At 41.9% G+C, this 21818-nt stretch overlaps 1 protein-coding gene across 1 annotated transcript; it reads right to left on the bottom strand.

Annotated features, from left to right (window-relative positions):
- Nucleotides 1-16964: 16964 nt before the first annotated feature.
- Nucleotides 16965-20318, bottom strand: RGS2 (regulator of G protein signaling 2). The gene is made up of 5 exons (XM_075540513.1): nucleotides 20193-20318; nucleotides 19243-19344; nucleotides 19078-19139; nucleotides 18456-18622; nucleotides 16965-17831 (listed from the first exon to the last, which is right to left on the bottom strand). Exons 1-5 carry the CDS (start codon nucleotides 20303-20305, stop codon nucleotides 17637-17639), a joined length of 639 nt encoding a protein of 212 aa, XP_075396628.1. The 5' UTR covers nucleotides 20306-20318; the 3' UTR covers nucleotides 16965-17636.
- Nucleotides 20319-21818: the final 1500 nt, after the last annotated feature.

Genomic DNA, 21818 nt, shown 5'->3' with positions numbered 1-21818 from the left:
GACTTAGAAGTGCTTCCCATCTACCTAGAGGAACGTGCTCTGTAATCAACAAGCCCTGACAGTGAGTCTTCACCACCGCTGGCTAATATACTCTATACAGTGTCATCTCAGCAAATCTTAAAACGAATAATATTAAGCTCAAGCACAGTCAAAAGAAAGCTAGGTCAAGGTGTAACCTGTTTGGTGGGAATTAATGGGCTACATTTTCTTTCTAAGAATATGCTTTACAAATGTCTTTGTGGAATTCATACCCAAAGGAGGATTGAGGCGTTAATGAACAGAGTACTTAGGTGGAACTGGCCATGAAGCAAGCACACTCCAAAGCTCCACTTCCACATCGCTAGTGTTGAGGCACTGCCTGCCCAGCGACATGTGTCGAGTCGCTGCAACACTCTGACCATGTAAAGGTAGCAGGATCATTTGTTCTCTGAATGAGGACTTACATGGATAGTCACATAAGGCTTTAACTGTCCCTTGATTTTTATTAGTGAACTTGACCTCTCTGTGAAGAGGTGGGCATAAGACGAGAAAAGCTTATGGTGCTTTAATTAATTAGTTAACTAGTTAAATAACTTACTCTTATGGGTCTAAAAAATAGCTACATGAACTAATAATCATTTTGGTTGGTGTGATATGGAAGAAAAATAACTTCTGAATGGTAATACCTAGACAATCTAGAAAAAAATTCCTAATCACCTATTTACCTAATTAACTGATCAATGGATCGAATTACTCCAGGAATAACAGCACAATCCTATTACAGAGTTCATATCACAACAGGGTTTGGGACCTCAATGCTCTGTCAGGGCATTCTGATGCTGCAGCTGCCCTCAAAGGTTTATTTGTTCAGCACCACAGTCCTGTGTGGTCTGAGTTCATACTAGTGTAATCCAGGTCAGTTTTTGCCTATGAAATTTTTTCTCCCAGTCCAAAAGGATAAGGGGAATAAGGCCAAATTTTCTAAAGTACATGTACTAAATGAATAAAATAATTGTGTAAAACTTAAACCTAGAAGTTCAATTCCTCTTTAACAGTGTTCCGCGTGAACCTTCTGTCACTTGTTATCTCAGATCTTTGGGCTGTTGCTTTCCTTATTCTCTCTGAATTCGTGGGGATTAGGTTAGCTACAACTTTGTAAAGGTTCCAGCAGAGTTGGCCCCTACAGTCTTCTTCAACCCACAGCAGACGCAGAAAACCTTTTATGAAAGTGCTCCTTCATCCCCTTAACTTCCTCCATATTAAGGTTTATTATTTCCATGATATTAACACTCACTTTCGCATTAATAACAACCTCCTGTCCTATGGCCCATCCTTGATCAACACCAGCGGAGGCTCATCTTTCATCGCAGCAGTCTCTAGTGCAGCCATAGATCTATCCTTTGACCAGGCTGAGGATCCGACTCAAAACACGCCCTAATTGGAGACCTTCTATCAGTAGCCCAAACAATTGTCTAGGAAGTATCACTATCTATTATCTATGTCAGACATAATTTTACAAAAGGAGCATTTATACTGTCTACATTAACAACTACTCAAGAATAGTTATGAACTCTCTCCCTCATGACCTTTGGCCACAGTGTGACTTATCTCGATTTTAACAACAACAACAACAAAAACAGTTGGACACCCCTTGATTACTTAAGGAGAGTCTGAAGTAGTAACAGGTTTTAACCACAGGCCCATTTTCCTAGTTTTTCCTAGCTGAGTATGCCAATATTAATCTAGTAAATGCTCTTACTAAGATCCAATTTCTAGGAGCTTTCCATATCCCCAATCCTGGAAATTTATACCTTAAAATTTATAATTAAAGCCATGTTTTTAACATTCTGCTTCCTATGAGTAGGGGCATTTCCCGCTAGATTTCTTTATGACCAATTAATGCACCTTTTTTTTTTGAAAAAAATGTCTTGCCATGGACATTAGCCTTATGAATATGACATGTGTCTATTCCAATGATATTATCAAGCATCCCCCCTCAAACATAGAAATATCTCTGAAATAATTACTTTGATAGAGTAAAAATTAGAGATTTCAATGCTCTTAGTCCTAGAATCTCAGGTTTTGAACTTAAACCAAAGATTTAAAAAGATCTCTGTGTTACTACTAACTTACGCCATATTCTATAGTACAGACAACCACATAAACTATGGAACTGTGCCTCAAAAATGATGGTTTTAATTCTTCTTGTCTTCATAAGGCATTTATATGTTTATTATACATTTACTATATTCCTCAGAATTCTCATTACCATCCTCAATTCCTACTGAGTAATGACATGAATGAAAGAAACAAAAATCAACTCACTGCTCTTGAGTCAATGTCGACTCCCTGTGGGTTTCCAAGACAGTAACTCTACAGGAGTAGAAATCCCCATCTTTTTTAGGTGGAGCTGCTGGTGGTTTTGAACTGTGGACCTTGAGGTAAGTATCCCAACACATAACCACTATGCCACTGGGGCTCTTAGTGGTAAGAATATGCCTTGAAATAAACATCTTTGCTATTATCCCTTTAATATTAAATTCAATAAATCATCAATTGAAACGGCCACAAAATATTTCCTTACACAAGCCACTGCCTCCAAACTACTTTTAACAGCAGCAGTACTTAATTTTATATATTCATGGCAGCAGCCCGTCAGAAAAATATTTAACCTAACGGCTTCATTCATAATACTCATTGCTCTAATTATAAAATTAGTAACAACACCTTTTGCTTTCTGAGTCTTTGAGGTCTCACGAGGAAACTATTTAACATCAGGTTTAATTTACCTCACTTGACAAACTAGCGCCTCTGCCCATTCTATATCAAATTTCGCCTACAATTAACAACAATGTTGTCCCTTTATCAGGAATTCTCTCCATTCTAATTGGTAGCAGGGGTGGTCTAAATCAAACTGAACTATGAAAAAAAATGTAGCTTACTTATTTAGCTCATATAGGATGAATAGCAACAGTTGTCATTTATAATTTTCCCCTTTACTTCTGACTTTATTGGTTTACATTATATTGCCATTATATGCTTTTATTTGCCTATTCAATAATATCTCTGCCACAACCTCCTCAAAAACCCAATGCAATGGAGTAGAACTGGCCCGTCGGATCTTCCAGGAGAGGAGCCCTTTCGGTGTAGTAAGTTCAACATTGAGCCGATCATTCCAAGGTCAGCATTTGAAACCCGGCGGTCTCTCTGTGGGAGAAAGATGAGACCATGTCTTCCTGTAAAGTTTTAGTCTTGGAAATCCCAGGGGTAGTTCGACTCTGTCCTATAAGGTCCCTATGTATAAGTCAGAATCACTTAGATGGTAGAGGGTTTTATTTATTTCTTTTGTTTAATCTTTCTGGACACTGGTTGCTAGATGTTTCTCCTGTGGAGCGGCTGGGTGGGTCAGAACAGTCAACTTTCCAGGTAGCAGTTGCATGCTCATGCACTGTGTCGCCAACGTTCCTTTTTACTCTCTATAGATGAGCATGTACTCTACTCTTTCACTCTCCTTGCCGAGCGAGAAGTGGTTGTCGAGTTGATCCTGCCTCAGGACGGTCCCAGGGTGTCAGAGTAGCATTGTGCTCTGTATGGATATCCATGGCTGGTTTTTAAAGCAGTCGTTTGCCAGGATTTTCTGCTCTAGACGACTTGACCCGCCCAACCTCTCAGTTGGCTATTGAGTCAAAAATTATTGGCATCACCCAGGAACTTGTTGCTCAAAGGTCTTCAAATTATTGGCCAAAAAATGAATCTGTGAATTGTCTTTTAAATACGCCTCCCTACCAAAAATATCTGCCCATTAATATATCATAGCAAATATAATATATAATCCTAATCTTCCCTTTCCTGTCTCTTTAAACTGTTTCTCTACCCAGAATGCTCTTCCCTTTATATTTATCAAATGCAACAACCTGCTCTTTAAATTCTATTGAAAAAAGACAATTCACTTTAGTTGCGTTTTGATGTATGCCAGATGAAGGTATTTGTTCTTCTATTTTGCTATTTGTTCACCTATTATAGCTCACCCTGTGCACTGATTTTCTACACTTCTTTTATCAGTTCCTCCCTCTAGAGGAGAGGGGCTGCCGATTTTGACGTTCGTTCTCTGCTTGGCTTAGGTCAGTGCGGCACAGAGAGTGGATGATGTACAGAGTACTGTTAAATTACATTGAGTTTTTGGTGATAGGGGTCTGCTTAAGATAGGGGCTCTTTCTCATTTAGGCTACTACTGAAGTATCCTAACTGATCTTCCTGCTGCCCATTTACATTGCCCCCAAAGTGATTTTGGTGAATTTAAGCTGGGCTGAAGATCCACCTGGTTCAGACTAAGTCCAGCGTTTAGCATGAAAGGCCCATTTACCATCTGTTGTTGGACTTTGCTTCCTTTCCTTGTCCTCTGCATATTGTGTGGTCTGATTCCACTGGATCAGACAAAAATGCTTAGTAACAGCTCCCCACCTTTTTAAAAAAATTATTTTATTGGGGACCCATACAGCTCTTATCACAATCCATACACCCATCCATTGTGTCAAACACATTTGTACATTTGTTGTCATCATCATTCTCAAAACATTTGCTTTCTACTTGAGTCCTTGGTATCAGATCCTCATTTTTCCCACTCCCTCCCTACTGACCCTTTCTCATGAACCCTAGATAATTTATAAATTATTCTTATTTTGTCTTGTCTTACACTGTCTTGCAATGTCTCCCTTCACCCACTTTTCTGTTGTCTGTCTCCCAGGGAGGGGGTTATATGTAGATCCTTGTGATCAGTTCCCCCTTTTTACCCTACCTTCCCTCCACCCTCCTGGTATCACCACTCTCACCACTGGTCCTGAGGGGTTCATCTGTCCAGGATTTCCTGTTTTTCTAGTTCCTATCTGTACCAATTCCTCTGGTCTAGCTGGATTTGTAAGGTAGAATTGGGATCATGATAGTGGGGGGAAGGAAACAGTAAAGAACTAGAGAAAAGTTGGACGTTACATAGTTCCTACACTGCACCCTGACTGTCTTGTCTCCTCCCGTGACCCTTCTGTAAGGGATGTCCAGCTGCCTACAGATGGCTTTGGGTCTCCACTCTGCACTCCCCTTCATTCACATCGATATGATTTTCTGTTCTTTGAAGTCTGGTACCTGATCCCATCGACACCTCATGATCACACAGGTTGGTGTACTTCTTCCATGTGGGCTTTGGTGATTCTGAGCTAGATGGTCCCTTGTTTACCTTCAAGCCTTTAAGACCCCATACACTATATCTTTTGAAATGATCAGGTTTCTTCACCGCATTTCCTTATGCACCCATTTGTCTTCAGTGATCCTGTCAGGAAGGTGAGCATCATGGAATGCCTGTTTAATAGAACAAAGTGTTCTTGCATTGAAGGAGTACTTGAGTGGAGGCCCAATGTTCATCTACTACCTTAATACTAAACCTATAAATATATACACATACCCTGTTTCCCCAAAAATAAGACATTGTCTTATATTAATTTTTTGCTCCCAAAGATGCACTAGGTCTTATTTTCAGGAGTGTCATATTTTTCCATGAAGAGGAATATGGTACACATTTATTGTTTATTGTTTTATTAAAAGAGACATCACACTTCCTGTCTGCTCCGGCTATGCTGCGGCCAACAGTGAGCTGTGTGGCAGCACCCGTTGCTATGGTCCAGAGTTCAAAGTTATGGTAGCTTCGGGGGAGCCTTATTTTTTTGGGAGGTCTTATTTTCGGGGGGTGTCTTATATTTCAGCAAGAGGCAAAACTGTGAGTAGGCCTTATTTTCGGGGGTGCCTTACTTTTGGGGAAACAGGGTAGATCTATTACCCAGTCATATATAAATATATGTACATGCCTATATTTAGAACTCTCTAAATGCCCTTTGCCTCCTAATACTTTCTTCTATTTCCTTTTACTTTCCTCTTATCAAACTCAGCCTTCATTTGGGTTTCAGTAATTCCTCTCAGTTACATTACCCTTGATCACATCCTACCAGCCCTCCTACATCCTCCTAGCCGCCGAGTTCAGATCACTTGCTGTTCACTTGTCCCTGGGTTTGTTAACATCATTTCCTTTTCCCACCTCTCCCTCTCCCATGCCCCCCTGGAACTGTCAGTCCATTGTTTTCTCCTTCAGATTGTTTATCCCACCTATCTTATTTAGATAGACCTGCAGAGATAATAATATGCACACAAACAAGACAGAGCAAAACAAAGCAACAAAACAACAATAACAACAAAAAATGACAAAAAAAGAGAAAAGCCTGTAAATAGTTCAAGATCTGTTTGTTGACCTTTACAAGTGTTTTCTGGTCAAGTCTGATGGGGTGCCATGCCTGGCCCCAAAGTCTATTTTTGGTACTCCCTCGGGACTTCCTTGCTCTATTCCCCTTGCTGTTTGTTGCACGCCCTTAGTGTTTTGCTTCAGTGTGGTGGGGTCAGATCAGGCTCAATTCCCACACTGTGTCTCCAGTGTTGTCTACTATAGGGTTAACGGGACAGTGAGGGATGTCATGTCTCATAGTGGGGCTAGCCATGTGGTCCTCTCTGTGCATTGGCTGCTTTGAGCAGGGATATCATCCTCAAGACTTGGTGGACCAGGATGTGCTCCACTCTCTCTTCCTCCCCCTTCATTTAGTCCCATGTGTTCTGGCCAGGCATGTCCCTCTCCCTAAGCTGTAGCTTCAGTGCTGTCCTCTGAAGTAAATTCTTCTGGGAGGGAGGGGCAGCAGTCCACATAGTTGGGATTGAGACCAGCCCCTCAGACCTCTCTACTGGTTCCCTGCTTCATGCTGGGATGCTGCATTCACATCTTGGAGCACTGGGTTGAAGTCTGGTCCCTCTTTCCCTGTGGAGATATAAACAATACCCTCCCTTGTGTGTGTTAGTGCCCTGTTCCCCCCTAATACCCATCTTTTTTCCCTCCCCCTCCCTCTTCTTTTTATTTGGCTACCATATGTATTCCTGGATTTGGTCTGGCCCCTGCCATACTACCTGGACCTCACCTCAGGAATGTTTGTATACAGTAGCTTTTCCCCAGTGTCCTGTTTGCATTTTTTTTTTAAGTTTACCTGAGCAGACTCATGTACTTGTCCTTTTGTGCTTGGCTTACTTTGCTTACATAATTTCCTCCAGTTCTTCCTATTGGGCGATGTGCTTCATGCATTCAACACTGCTTTTTAGTGATGCATAGCACTCCACTGAATGTATGTACCAGTTTTTTTAAAATTCATTTGTCTGTTGATGGAAATTTGGGTAGTTTTAAACTCCTTGCGATTGTGAACTGTGCCGTGATGAACATTGGAGCACAGATGTCTAGCCGTGGTTCGTTTCTTGTCTCTTCTGGGTATATGCCCAGTAGGGGGATGGCTGGATCATATGGTAGCTCAATCTCCATCTGTTTTAGATATCGCCACATCAATTTCCATAGTGGCTGTACATACCTACAGGTCTACCAGCAGTGGATGAGAGTTCCTATCTCACCATAGGCCCTCCAACACTTGTTGCTTTCTGATTTTTTTTTAATTGGGCTATCTTTGAGGGTGTTAGGTGGTTTCTCATTGTTGGTTTAATTTTCATTTCTCTTATCGCTAATGATAGGGAACATTTTCTCATATGTTTATTAGCCATTTGGATTTATTCCCCTGTGAAACTTCTGTTCAGGACGTTTGCCCACCCCCTCATTGGGCAGTTAGTTTTTCTCTTATTGTAAACTTGCAAAGTATTATAGATTTTAGTAATAAGACCTTTGTCTGATGTCATTGCTAAAGATGTTTTCCCAGTGCATGGGCTCTTATTACTCTTGGTGAATTCTTTAGATGTACACAGGTGTTTTATGTACAGTATACTCCACTTGTCAGTTTGTGACTCCTCTGTACTTGTGCCCTTCCCTATTTCTGATAGTCTATGTATTCCCTTTGCCAAAGATCTCAGGTTGGTCCCAATTCCCTCATTGATGGCCCTGATTGTTTTGGGCCTTTGCCTAGAGGTCTGTGATCCACCTTGAGTTTATTCTTGTGCATGGAGCGAGATAAGGGTCTTGCTTCATTTTTCTGCAGGTATATATCCATTTTTTCCAGCACGACTTGCTGAATAGGGTATCTGCTTCCCATTGGATATTTTTGGGACCCTTATCAAAGATCAGTTGTCTGTATGCTGATGATTTTATTTCTGGGTTTCAGTTCTTTTCCATTGGTCTGAGTATCTGTCATTACACCAGTACCATGCAGTTTTGACCACTGTGGCTGTATAGTAGGTGCTAAAGTCAGCTAAAGCAAGCCCTCCCACTGTGTCCTTCTTGAGGAGTTCTCTGCTAATTCTGGGATTCTTCCCTCTCCATATGAATTGATAATCAGTTTTTCCATTTCTTTGAGGAAAGCTGAAGATAATTGTATCAGGATTGTAATAAACGGATGTAGTGCCTTGGGCAGAACTGACATCTGTACTATATTGAGTCTCCCAGTCCACAACAATGGGATATGCTTTCATTTGTTGAGGTCACTCTGGGTTTCTTGTAATACTGTTGTGTAGTTTTCCTCATACAAATCTTTTGTTTTTTTAATTAGGTGTATTCCTAGATATTTCAATTTATGCTTGGCTATTGTGAAGGGTACCGCCTTTTTGATCTCCTCTTCTTTGGTCTTATCCCATGTGTATAACAGTCTGATGGATTTCTGTTTGTTGATCTTGTATCCTGCCCCTCTGCCAAATCCCTCTATTGCTTCCAGTATGCCCCTTGTGGAACTTTTGGGATTTTCCACATATAAAAATCATATCATCTGCAAGTAATGATAGTTTCACCTCTTCCTTCCCCAGACAAATACCTTTGATGTATTTTTCTTTGCCTTATGCTCTTAACTAAAACCTCCAGGACGATGTTAAATAAGAGTGGGGACAATGGGGCATCCTTGTCTGGTCCCCTTTTTCAGTGGGATTGTGCTAATCTTTTCTCCACTGACTACCATGTTGGCTGTTGGTTTTTCATATATAGTTTGTATTATCTTGAGTTTTCCTTCCATTCATACCTTCTTGAGTGTCTTTGACAGGAATTGGTTTTGGTTGTTGTTGAATGCTTTTTCTGCATCTATTGATATTATCATGTGGTTCTTATAGTTTTTCATGTTATTGTGGAGAATGATACTAATGGTCTTTCATATGTTGAACCATCCCTGCATCCCTGGTAGAATCCCACTTTGAATTTTTTGTTTTATGTACTTTTGTATTCTGTTGGCCAGTATTTTGTTAAGAATTTTTGCATCAATGTTCATTAGGGATATTGGTCTGCAGTTGTTGATTCTTGTGGGATCCTTGCCCAGTTTCAGTATCAGTTATACTAGCTTTACAGAAGGAGTTCAGGAGTTTGCCGTTTTTTTCTATGTTCTGGAGGAGTTTGTGTAGGATTGGTGTCAGTTCTTCCCTGGATGCTTGGTAGAATTCTCCTATGAAGGAAGCTATCTGGTCCAGGGGATATTTTTGTTGGTAATCCCTTGATAACCTTGTCTATATCTCCTATTGCTATGGATCTGTTGAGATTCTTGACATCCATCGGTGATAGTGTAGGGAGGGACTGTTTTTCCAAGAATTTGTTCATGTCTTCCAAGTTGTTGAATTCAGTGGAGTACAATCCTTCATAGTACTGTGTAATTATCCTTTTGATTTCATTAGTGTCTGTTGTAATATTCCCTCTTTCATTCCTCATCCACGCTATTGAGATTTGTTCCCTCCTTTCTTTGGTTAGGTTTGCCAGTGGTGTATTGATTCTGTTTATCCTTTCAAAGAACCAACTTTTAGCAGCATTAATTTTCCCCATAGTTTTCTTACTTTCCCTCTCCTGAATCTCAACCCTGATTCTTATTATTTCTTTTCTTTTGCTATTAGGATTGTCCTGTGACCCTTCTTTAGTTGCTGTAAACTTTGGGCCAGCATATCAATCACGAGTCTCTCTTCCTTTTTCAGGTGTGCATGTATTTCTATGAAACTTCCTCTGATAACTGCCTTTGCTGTGTCCCACAAGTTTGGGCATGTCATGCTCTCGTTCCCATTGGTTTCTAGAAATTTCCCAATTTCATCTCTCATCTGGGCCAGCACGTACTCCTATTGCAATAGAGTTATTCATCCTCCACTTGTTTGCTCTTGTTTCCTTCATCTTCCTTTTGTTGATTTCCAGCCATCTGGCACAGTCCCCACCCTTTTTTATGCTATTGCCTTAACCTGGAATGCACTTCTTTCTCCCCGCCTCTGATTTCTATTTTCATCCTTTAGAAAACAGGAGGCACTCTTTTGGGTTGTTATTACATCAAGCAATTCCAAGTTGTTCTTTAGCTAGGGTGCTGAACATTAGTCAAATTTCACCTTGTTGCTATTGACAATAAATGATTTTCTAAAGTTATCAAAAGACATCTATGGCCGCACCTTGGAATCTCTGCAGTTTAAAGCTCATTATTCAATAAAGGCAGTTTCCAGGTAGTCCGGCTAACTCTTTTATCTGTCATTTTGGGCTCAAACCAGGAAACCAACCTAGTAATACTATAGTGCCTGGAACAGAGTATGCATCCCATAATCACCACGTCACCTCAAAGCACCACAAACTTCCATCAATAATGTCCCACATGACTCAGAAAAATCACAATCACTGCTACTCTTCTCTCCCCTGCCCCACAGGTGAGCTTCATTGCCACAGATGATCAAATACAGTAATAAAAAGAAACAAACATTGAGGCTTCCTCCCTACCACCTCCCCACTACCGTGTCCCCAGTGCTGCTTCTCAATTCTGACTAGACTGGAACATGTACACAGGGATAGAAAGGGATGGGAGCTCACGACACACGTGATCCAGGAACAGGAGTGGGAATAGCAATACCAGACGGGTAGGGGGAAGAGGGGGAGAGGAAGGGAGAAAGGGGGAACAGATCACAATGATCAACACATAACCACACACCACTCCACAGGGGGAAGAACAACAGAAAACATGGGGGAAAGGAGACAGTGGTCGGTGTGAGAGATGAAAGTAACACCAATGTACAATCAGGGCGTTATGAGGGGTGGGGAGGAAGAGCTGATACCAAGGGATCAATAGATAGTAAATGTAGAATTGAATGTGGGCAACATATGTACAAACATGCCTGATTCAATTGATGTACGGATTGTGATCGGAGTTGTACGAGCCCTGAACAAAATGATTTAAAAAGCAAACAGTGCTTTCTGTACCAAAGAAGGAGCCCTGTTGGTGCAGTTGGCTGTGAACCACAAAGTTGACGATTCAAATCCCCCAGCTACTTTTTGGGAGAATCATGTAACTGTCTGCTTCCCCCAAAGATTTACCTTCTGGAAAACCCTGTTGGGCAGTGCTGCCCTGTCCTGCAGAAGCATCTGAGTTGAGATCTCCTCCCCTAGTGCAGTTTGGTGGCGCTCACATTTCTCTCCTTTTCCCCCAGTATGAATCTACGGAGTTCTGCTGTGAAGCTTTCCTGTACTTAAGATGTATGAAAACTAGAATATAACAAATATTACGATGGTTACTGTGACTTCTCAATCTATGACCGCTTGGAAGCAGCAACATTAGATGATGTATATTTGTGGAGTCATGTAGTTTCTAATCTTAAATCTATTTCCGTTTGTTCCACACTAGAGAACATTGGAAAATACCACCTGAAAAAAAGCTTGCACTTTCAGCAACCTTGAAAAAGTAAAACCTCTATTTTTTTTTTGCCTTTTTGCTACAATAGTCTAATTTCTGCTTTTATTAAAGGTCAAACATTGGAGAATGTGTCTTGCATGTGATATTTTGATTTTTTTTCCCAAAAGGAAAAAACAAGTATTTTGATATTTAAGCTTAAGAAACTTAAAATTTGTTGTCCTTATTATGTTGTGCATTGATAAATACTTGTTTTACCAAGATTTGTTTGTAAGATCTTTTAAGATTCATTCATTTTGAAAATTTGTATTCAGCTCTGATTTATGCTATGAATTGGGATTAGAGGTGAACAGAAAGACAGCAGGCTCTGAAATTATGACATCCAAAACAGTGAAACAGAGCGTTATCAAACAGTCATGAATGGTAACATGAACTTGTGGTACTAAAGATGCAGCATGCTATGATAAGGTCTAACAGAGGATCTGAGCTCGTGACACAGGTTAAGGAAGGCTTCCCAGAGGAAGTGAGTCTTGCATTGGCACAGGAATGACGAGAGCCACAACTGCATTCCAGGCAGAGGACTATTATGTGCAAAGGCATGTGCACGTGCAAGGAGGGCACTGAGTAAGGAAGACTGAAGAACTGATGCATTTGAAACACGGTGCTGCTGAGGGACACTGAAAGTACCCTGGACTGCCGAAAGGACAAGCACATCTGTCTTGCAAGGAATGTAGCCAGAATGCTCCTTAGAGACAGGCCTGATATACTTTGGACATGTTAGTCCCTGGAGAAGGACATCACGCTTGGTAAAGTCGACGGGCAAAGAACAAGAGGAAGGCCCTCGACAGGGTGGACTGACACAATGGCCGCAACAATGGGCTCAAACGTAAAGTCAATAGTGAGGATGTGGCAGGACCAGAAAATGTTTCTTGTTGTTTTCTACCCAGTTGCCAGTAGTTGGAACTGACTAGATAGCACCTAACAACAGCATTGGGTCCCTAACTTGGCCCAAGCTTTTCCGATGAAAGATCATGCAGACTTGTTATTTTTTATTCTTCAAGGAATTATTGAATGCCTCTGTCAAATTTATTTCTTCACCCAATATTTATAGAACATCTATTCCATATTAGTCTGGTTCCTTGGTGGTACCTGAGTGGAGGACAAATATTGGAGGTCAATTTTTCCATTGGCAAAATGGAAATAAGTGCACTTGAAAAAGTAATTTATAATTTACAAGGTCTCTTATTTCTATTACAATCTCACAGTTAGAAATGAGCAAGAAGGAAGTGTAACAAGGGGAGGAGGTTGGGTCCCATACAATAGGGACCCGAAAGGACACAAATCTGAAGCGATGTTATCACTTCTGACTCTGAGGATTGATTACCTTTCCTTTTCCAATAGAACTATGATGCCAGTAACCATTGCCAAGGAGTCTGTTTTGACGCATGGGGACCCTACGGAGAACTGAACTCCACAGGACTGTCCAGGGCTGCTTTGTCTGACGTAGAATTGGAGGCCTTTCTTGTGCAGCATCTCTGGGTTGACTAAGACCTCCTTGCTACCTTGGGTGAGCTGTCAAACACACATCATCTGCATACCTAGAAACCCCAAAACCACAGAGCAGAAAAACCAGCTCACTGGAAAATAAAAGGGTGACCCTTAACAAACAAAAAACCACGAGGTCAGTTCTGAGCCATAGCAATTTTATGGACAGAGTAGCCCAGCTCCCTAGGGTTCCTGAGGCTATAATCTCATGAGCATAAAGCCTCACCGTTCTCCTGTAGAGCAGCTGGTGAGTTTGAACTGCTGACCTTTTGGCTAGCAGCCCATTGGTAACCTACAACAGCGCCAGGTGTTTCTTTTTCTTCCAATAGATTTTTTTATATACAATTACATATCATACACTTCCACAGTTGAGTTGCTTTTTAAGAGTTAAATATACGTCAGCGCAAGCAGTTCTAGTGTACCGCTCCTCTCCTGCATTCATTATTTACTCCCCAATTCTGCTCAAACGTCCCCCCACCCCACCATTCCCAATAAACTACTTCACCAGTCATTGTCTCCATGCATCCAATCCTTCAGTGTTTCTCAAAATGGACACAAATCAAAAATAAAAAACAAAACCAAAACAGAACAAATGAATAAACAAAAATAAAGATGAAAAAAAAAAAGACCACCAGCAATATTAAAATAAGCCAGAGAGAAAATTTGTCATGGGACAAAGTGAGAACTATTTAAAACTAGAGAAAATGGAGGTTGGGTTAAGAGGAAGGCCAGCTGGCCAGTAGTCTTATTATAACCTATTCCATCCACTTTAATCAACTTTACAATCTGTCTGATAGAAAAGTATTTTGAGTCCCTTGGATGTGGCTAGAAGGGATCTACTAGAGCAGAGGTTTTCAACCGGTGCCTCGCGAGTCCTTTGGGGGTTGAATGACCCTTTCACAGGGGTTGCCTGGTCCATAACAGTACCAAAATTACAGTTATGGAGTAGCAATGAAAATAATTTTATGATTCGGGGCCACCACATTAACTGTATGAAAGGGTCACAGCATTAGGAAGGAGGTTGAGGACCCCTGTGCTGGAGGCTCAAACTGAGCAGGTAGGCTGCAGATGGGTTTTGGTCTCCCACTGTCTTCCATAGTCTCTAAGAAATTGGGTGTTCACAGTTGTGGTAGTTATATAATCTGGTGTCAATTTGAGAGGATTATGAGAGAAGGGGTGGAGTCTGGCCTGTCAATCAAGATATAACCAATGAAGCCTCTGTGTGGGTATGGCCTTCTCCTGAGAATTCTGGGAACTCCTATATTTTCCTCCTTGGAGTTGGGAGACACTTATCTTTTCTTGGCTCACTCCCTGACAGCCGCTCCACTGACAAGACCCGTGGCACTATGCTGATAGACCCAAAGCCCTGGGAATTGGAGGAGCAATGTGGAGATGCCTGCCAGCGCTGAGATGCACCTGCCACCACTGGATCCACAAGACTTTGCACCCACTGGCCTGTGATCTTCCTATATTCGGTGTCATTGCATGTGTTTTGTGAGTTTGAAGAGGACTTTATAGATTTGTATTGGACATGTGGGCTAAATAGGATTTATGGACTTAATCTGGACTGGACTGGGATGTTTTCTCAATATTCAACTGCTCTTGTATACAAAGCTCTTTCTTATACACATATCAGTATCCATCAATTTGCTTTCTAGTCTACCTGGACTAACACAACAATTTAAGCACTGACACCTTTCACTGTATTTTGATTTTTTTATTGTCATCTTTGGATAGCACAGGCTGGTTTGCTTCGAGGTAGACTTTGTTGACAGCTCACTTAGATGACTGTGTGTTTGAGTCCAAGTCTTTTAGAGCCCACTCTTCCAATTGCTAGCTGGGCACCCTATGCTTTCTTCACCATCCTTTGCTGTAGCACCCATATCTTCAGTGATCACTTCATGAAGGTGAGAATTGAGCAAGGCCATACTCTAAGAACTGTTCTTGGATTGGGATAGAATTAAGTGGGAGCCCAGAATCCATCTGGTTGTTCCTGAGTTCTGCATGAATCTGGTTTGCTTTAGTGGTCCTATTACCATTTTATGACAATAAAGACACTATTATCCCCCATGGGGCATAAGGCAATTCTATTGATAATATAATTTATCCAATGGCATAGATTTTAAGGTACTGTTGTGAAAACAGGTTATGGGAGGATAGTCTAGCTGAGAGTTGAAATCCATGAGTTGTTGCTTTGTACAGAATGAATTCTTACATGACTGAACTCTACTTACACTGAGCATGGGGATTGGTGTGTGGAAAGTTTCCTGTAACATTCCTTACAAGGGCAGATCCTTGCCTATCAGATTAATGCATGCCATATTAATGCAAGGAGGCATTGAGATTGAAAATAGATGGTGGTTTGGCGTCCCCTTTCATGGAACACCGGCTAAAGCAGGGATCCTACTCAAGGTCCAAGGAAGCCAATTCAGTCTTGGGGTGGTTGTCATGTTTCCTCTTTCACTGGGGAATTTGTGTCTTAAGTTCAAGGGCTATAGGTAGTTTTGAGGTAGGGTCTACTTCACTGAGTGGGTTTTCCACATCGAGTCCTTCTAGTGTGATCTGCAGAGGATGCCATGTTTCCTGCGAGCCCAGGGTTTAACCACAGTACTTTGTTCACGGAACTTGAGGGTTCACCGAGGGTTGGGTAGAAATTAAAAGTGTCTACCCAGGAATATCGAACTGCATTTATTCTCCCCTTGCATTCCCTATAACTAATGTTGAGCTTCCCTCCCCAATAGGTCACTTCTCCCTGTTTACCCACCACAAATACCAGTACCTCCTCTGAAATGTCAGTGCTCTCTTCCCCTGGTCTTAACTTGATTTTCCATTAAAGTTGCCTTCCCCTTCCTGTGTGAAGTGTCCTGTGGAGTTGAATTGTAGTGTTATCTCACCATTGTACACCACCAGGCCGTTTTAATAAGCTAATTAAAAATCAAATAAAACCCCACAGATCAAGGTCTCTTTCTGAATTATAAGAGAGAATCTAAAAGTGTACTTCTGCATTTATCACTGTGATGTAACATACAGGTTTTTCCCTTAGTCAAATGCAGGGAAGACAATGAATTCTGATTTTGTACTGACCACCACTAAAACCAAGCCCACTGTCACTGAGTCGATTCAGTTACCCCAGTTAGCAAGCCCATTCCACACCCAGGGCTCTTTACTATCACATAAATGAACAATTGCAGGAATGTGTCTCTAGAACTCATGCTAATAGCCTTGTTTTCATTAGAACTAATAAAAAGAAACAATAACCGCCCCAGACAGACTTACATTCCATATATTTGGCTTCTCTTTTTCATTTGAGAAAGTTACTTAATGTTAACAATCTAGTCCTTGTCTGCATTACTTTTACTTCAGATTCAGCTAGTCTTTAGTAGACAGCCCAGAAAGGGGTTGCTGTAAAGGTTAATGTTCCTTTGCATTCATTAATAAATTTGAGAGTTTGACCCCTGAGTGATTATAGGGACAATTTTCTTTGATCTATACAGTGTCTAATAACTTAAAACTCTGACTCATTGCAACCCTACCGAATGGCACCAGTGGGTTTCTCAGGCTATAACTTGGGAGTAGAGTAACTCATCCTTCACCCGCTAAGGTGGCGGTTTCAGGCGAGGTTTTCAGGAAAAAAAGGGATAAGAATCCATCTTTACAACTATCTTTTCTCAATTCTGAGGACTAGCAATTCTCATCTGGCAGGGACATATCTGTCAAGTTATGGGGAAGAATGAGATGCTTTCCTGTGTCGGCTATATTTTCTATAAAGCAAACAACACATCGGAATCCCCCAAGTGTTCAAAAACTTAATTTATCAAAATAAATTTATTAAAAGTATTCAAAGACCAACGTCAACATTTAGCTGCCTTCAAGACGGTTTTTGGCACTCATAACACACATTGCAGTTTTCTACACAACTGCACACATTTTATTTCTGACCACCTACGTTCAAACACAGACAGTTTTCAGTGTTCAATGAGACAATAGTACTGATGATCTGTAGCCTTTAGAACTCTAGTACCCTTTCACACAGTAAACATTTTAACATTTTATAGAACTAAAAACCTAAGACCAAGACCACTATATGGTAACATGGATGGATTTAAGGAAAAACATAGAGCCAGTTACCTAAGGCCACTTCCCAGATCTACTGATTGAAATGCTTCGGGACGGACAGTATTATGTCCTATGGTTCCTCTCACATTCTGGCTTCTCCAGAGGGTGAGACACCACACGCAGGCCTTGGCTCCTTCCTTTCCTCGTTCCTATATGCACTGATGGAGACATCCTGACATGAGCTTTTCTTGGACTCTTACTGACTTTCTGGGTTACTAACCAACTTTGAATCAATAGTTAAGAGTGCTGTTTCCTGAACTCCCAGGCTGAATTCAAGGTCAGTCTTTTGATTTCTTGACCTGTCACAGCCTTTCTTGTTAGGAAAAAAAAAAATGAAATGTCCATTTCTGGGTTCCTTTTTTCATCTCATGTAGCATGGTGTTCTGTGGGGATCTGTGGCTTTTTACACAAGTCCTGGTAGAATTCAGACTCCAGGAAACGGGGGTAAGAGTTGTTTTCCATCAAGCTGTAGACTCTTTTCTGCGCAGTTGTAAAGCAACCACTTGTAGCATCTTGTATATTTTGGGCAATTAGAGTTTTGGTCTGAAAGTCTATGTTTATCTGAAATCAAACAGAAAAGCATTTTTTGAGTATTAATAACTAGAGACGTGGACATCTATTTAATATGTAACACAAAAACAAAAAGCAATTGCAGGAAGTGCCTGGGTCACACACATCTAACGTCTCTATAGTTCCTTCAACTCATCATTACAAAACCACCCGTGTGAAACCTATTATATTAAAAATACAGTGGTTCCTAACAAGGAGCTAATTTTCAAAATACACTAAGACATCAATCATTATTATTGTATTAGTATGTTCAGCATGTTTTAGTGTTATCTGAAAGTGTTACTTTAACATCTTCTATGCATAGAAAGGTACACTACAGGCTAAGACAATATTGACTGACTTCACTGATAACCAACCACCTGTTCTGACTCTGATGTACAAATTCAGTGTATAAAACAGATTTAGGAATGGAACTAGTCTGTGATCTGAGGACTGCTGTAATGTGTGATTGGCTTCACCAAGCAGTCACTGGACAAACTAAACAGACAGCTAGAATGGTGGTGGTGTTCCTTTCCACCCCCTTTCCTACCCTTTTTAAAATTAAAGTTTATTCTATTCCTGTGTTCCTCTTTGGTGCTAATAGAACTAAAATATGTGAAACGAAAAAGAGTTTACCTCCTTTGGAGCTTCCTTTTCTATGAAGTCAGTATATATTTTCCTTGCTTTTGAGGACAGCTTTTGGGGTGACTTAGTTTGTTTGAAGTCTTCACAGGCCAGCCAGAATTCAATATTTTCTTCACAAAATTCAGATTTTAGAAAAGCCCTGAATGCAGCCAGACCATCTGAAAGAAGAAGGGGGAAATGAGGCATGCAGATAGGATTTCTTTTCCCTAATGCTTCCCTCAGTCTAATTATTTCTTCATGACAGTAAGTGTGCCAACTTAAGTTGGCACACTGCTAAATAAACATGAAAAACATAACTTTGCTTTCAATGCAAAATAAATATTTATAGGGGAACCATAAATTCTCTGCAAACCAAGTGTTTGTAAAACATTGAAATGGATAAACTGACTTAATCTTGACTAACAACTGCCACTTCAAGTTTTTTAGGGTAATTTTAGTCCCCACCTGGAGGGAATAATATAGGCATTTCCACAGTGCAACACTGGAAAATAAGGAAGAGGCGAAATAGACCTTAAGTCCCAATGACAGCGATTTAGTCTAATTCTCCTCAGGCTAGCCACTTTAGCACATGTTGAACCACATGAAAGAGATCAAATTCAACAGTTTAACTTACATTTACTGGCTAGCAGCTCATCAAATGTTTCTGACCACAGCTGCGCTTCCTCAGGCGATGGCCTGCAAGAGAAAATTTTGCATAATTAGCTTACGCACACAAGCATCCCATTTTCAATCTGGCAGTTAACAACTCGTATTTACAATTAGTGGATTTTCAACTTACTTGATAAAAGTTTGCTGTTTGCTTTTCTTGCCCGGTTTGGACTTCCCAGGAGTGGAGGAATTTTGTAAGAAGTAGCTCAGACGGGCCTTCCAATCTTTTAAGCTTAAAAAAAAAAAAAAGGAATAATTATACTAAGTAGTAATGTGTGAGAATGATGCTACTGCTGTCTTTTTTTTGGCCAAACAAAGACCTCCAGTAGCTACGGGCAAATCAAATACACTCAAGCAGAAACTCTCCAAGTGAGACAATTCTTTGACTTTTAATGTAATGCTTTCAACACAAAATTAATTTCATCCATCTAAAATCACAAAGGCATTTAAATGAATCAAGTTTGTGTTGTAGGACGGGTACAACTGAGGGCACTTCACACTCGGTGAAAGGGCCGCAAGCGCGGCTCCTCACGTCCCCGCGGTGGTAGGAGCCCGAGGCTCTGGATCACGACTCCCCAGGACTGAGCACCAAGCCCGGCGCCTCCCAGCTACAGCATGCATTGTGCGCAAACGCTGCAGGAGCATCTACTCCACCACAGCGGGAGTGAGGGGAATTCTTCTTGGACTAAAACCAGCAAAGCCAGCTCCATCTCACCAGCTGTGCACACTGATTAGGACGCCTATCACACGCGGAATGCAGGATTCGGGGAGGTCATTTTAAAGGAGAGGAAGCAGAAGTCAACATGCAGCTCCCCAGTGCACCCACCTCTGTCTCTGGCCCCTGATCAAGAACTGCATCCTCAGCTCCTAAATACTACCGCATCGCCCTACACCCCCCTTCCTCTCCACCCCTTCACGAAACCTTCCGATTGAATCTTAATGCAGCAAATTAACGATTTCTCCATCCCACCTCCCCGTCCGGCAGAGGCGTAAGTTTCCTATTGTCAAAGCCGAGACCGAATCCACCGAGTTTGCAGCACCGAGCGAGCTAGCCCCCGGAGGGGGAGTGATCATACTCACAGGGTCCGTTTCATCTTCTCCCGCTTCTCTTCGCTCTTGGAGCCGCTGCCGGCGTTCTTGTCCATCGGTCCGCGGTATTCGTGCTGGACAGCCAGGAACATGGTACTCTGCATGACAGGCTCCTCGCTCAGGCGCTGTTTGCAGGCGGCTGCGCGCCGCAGCCTATATAAGAGGCGCAGCCGCAAGGGGCCGGGCCTCCAGGTGCGGGTTTCGCCCTCGGCTGGCGCGGATTGGCTGGACACGGGGCGGGGGCGGGGCCAGAGACCGCGCCGCAGTCCCGGCCCCGCGGGGGGGCGGCTCGCGGCCGCTGCTGACGTCAGCAGCTCCGGTCTTCGTGCTCGCGGTGGCACGACGCGGCCGCGGGTGTGGGAGCAGGCGGAGGCCCTGGTTGATGAGCAGCCGCGGGCGAGCGCGGCGGGTGCCGCGCTGGGATCCCGCCCCCGGGCGCCGCCGCTCGTCCGCCCACCCCCACGCTCACGTGCCCTGGGTCCCCCAGGCCGCTCGTGCTCCCTGCAAAGTGATTTGCTGCAATCGCCCTGTTTCCTACGAACGGGTCTTCGCCTCCCCGCCGTCCTCCTGGACCACCCTCCCCTCCGCTGAAGCTGGGGGCTGCAGCCTGCACGCCTGGACGCTGGGCTTCTCGAAATACTTATGGGAATGAACATTAGGTTTGTAGGAAACAATGGAAAGTGACTATCAAATGACAGTAATTTTTTAATGGGTCTTAATGCTGACCTTCACTCCTAGAGTTGAGATTTGATCTACAAGGTTAACCCGCAGGCGTCCCTACCTGTTTTCCCCTGAACAGAAATAGACCGATCGTGTGTGTGTGTGTGTGTGTGTGAGAGAGAGAGAGAGAGAGAGAGAGAGAGAGAGAGAGAGAGAGAGAGAGAGAGAGAGAGAGAGAGAGAGAGAGAGAACGAACACCAATACTTGGCAGATGGAAAGCATCAAGATACAGGAATCATACAACTTTGAGTGCAGGGATACACAATTTCTTTGAGTCATTTTTCGTTGGCTTAAAATATATCCAACACTTTAAGTGGCCAAAAATAAGGGTCATGTGTGTTCACGTTTGCTTAAATAAGCTTATTTATTAATTCTTCAAAAAGCATCTGTCATCTCTGGCAGGCTTTATAGTGAGTTGACTGGCAATGACAAACAGATGGCTTCAGCTACAAAAATAATTTGAGTTCAGAAAACGGCATTGTCAGAGCAACAAAAGAAGTTCCAGGTGGTTTTCCCATCAAACATCTAATTAGACAGCGGGATTGCAGCAAGATAGATCGGATTGTAAATATTCTCCTCAACTTAAGCTTTTCAGAGATTTCCAGGGAAATGAAATCATCTCAATAGTGAATGTGTATGATAGCCATGTATGCTGCTAGTTGTTTAATCCCAGACTACCATACCTTTTAAAAAAGTATTTGATTTTCTGTTTTTCCTAAGTCCTTTGCATCCTAATGGTGATAAATGGAAGACATTGTTTCCCCCTGAAAATAACTGCTTGCTAAATCTGTATGCAAATATAGTCGATCATTTTTCAATCTGAATAATTTCAAGGTCTGATGCAATAGCAACTACAGACAATTTCTTGTGAAAACAGGTTTCATCTTTAATGACTTT

The sequence above is a fragment of the Tenrec ecaudatus genome, chromosome 1, assembly GCF_050624435.1.
Source record: "Tenrec ecaudatus isolate mTenEca1 chromosome 1, mTenEca1.hap1, whole genome shotgun sequence".
NCBI lineage: Eukaryota > Metazoa > Chordata > Mammalia > Afrosoricida > Tenrecidae > Tenrec > Tenrec ecaudatus.
The sequence above is the reverse complement of the archived record's forward strand: the minus strand, read 5'-3'. Positions and strand labels throughout refer to the sequence as shown.

What these genes read in the sequence shown, in the direction of transcription:
- RGS2 (XM_075540513.1), bottom strand. Translation starts at nt 20,305, where the DNA reads ATGCAGAGTACCATGTTCCTGGCTGTCCAGCACGAATACCGCGGACCG. An exon ending in GAGAAGATGAAACGGACCCT is followed by an intron (nt 19,345 to 20,192) that starts GTGAGTATGATC and finishes TTTTTTTTTAAG; the next exon opens with CTTAAAAGATTGGAAGGCCC. An exon ending in AAAAGGAAGCTCCAAAGGAG is followed by an intron (nt 17,832 to 18,455) that starts GTAAACTCTTTT and finishes GTTTGATTTCAG; the next exon opens with ATAAACATAGACTTTCAGAC.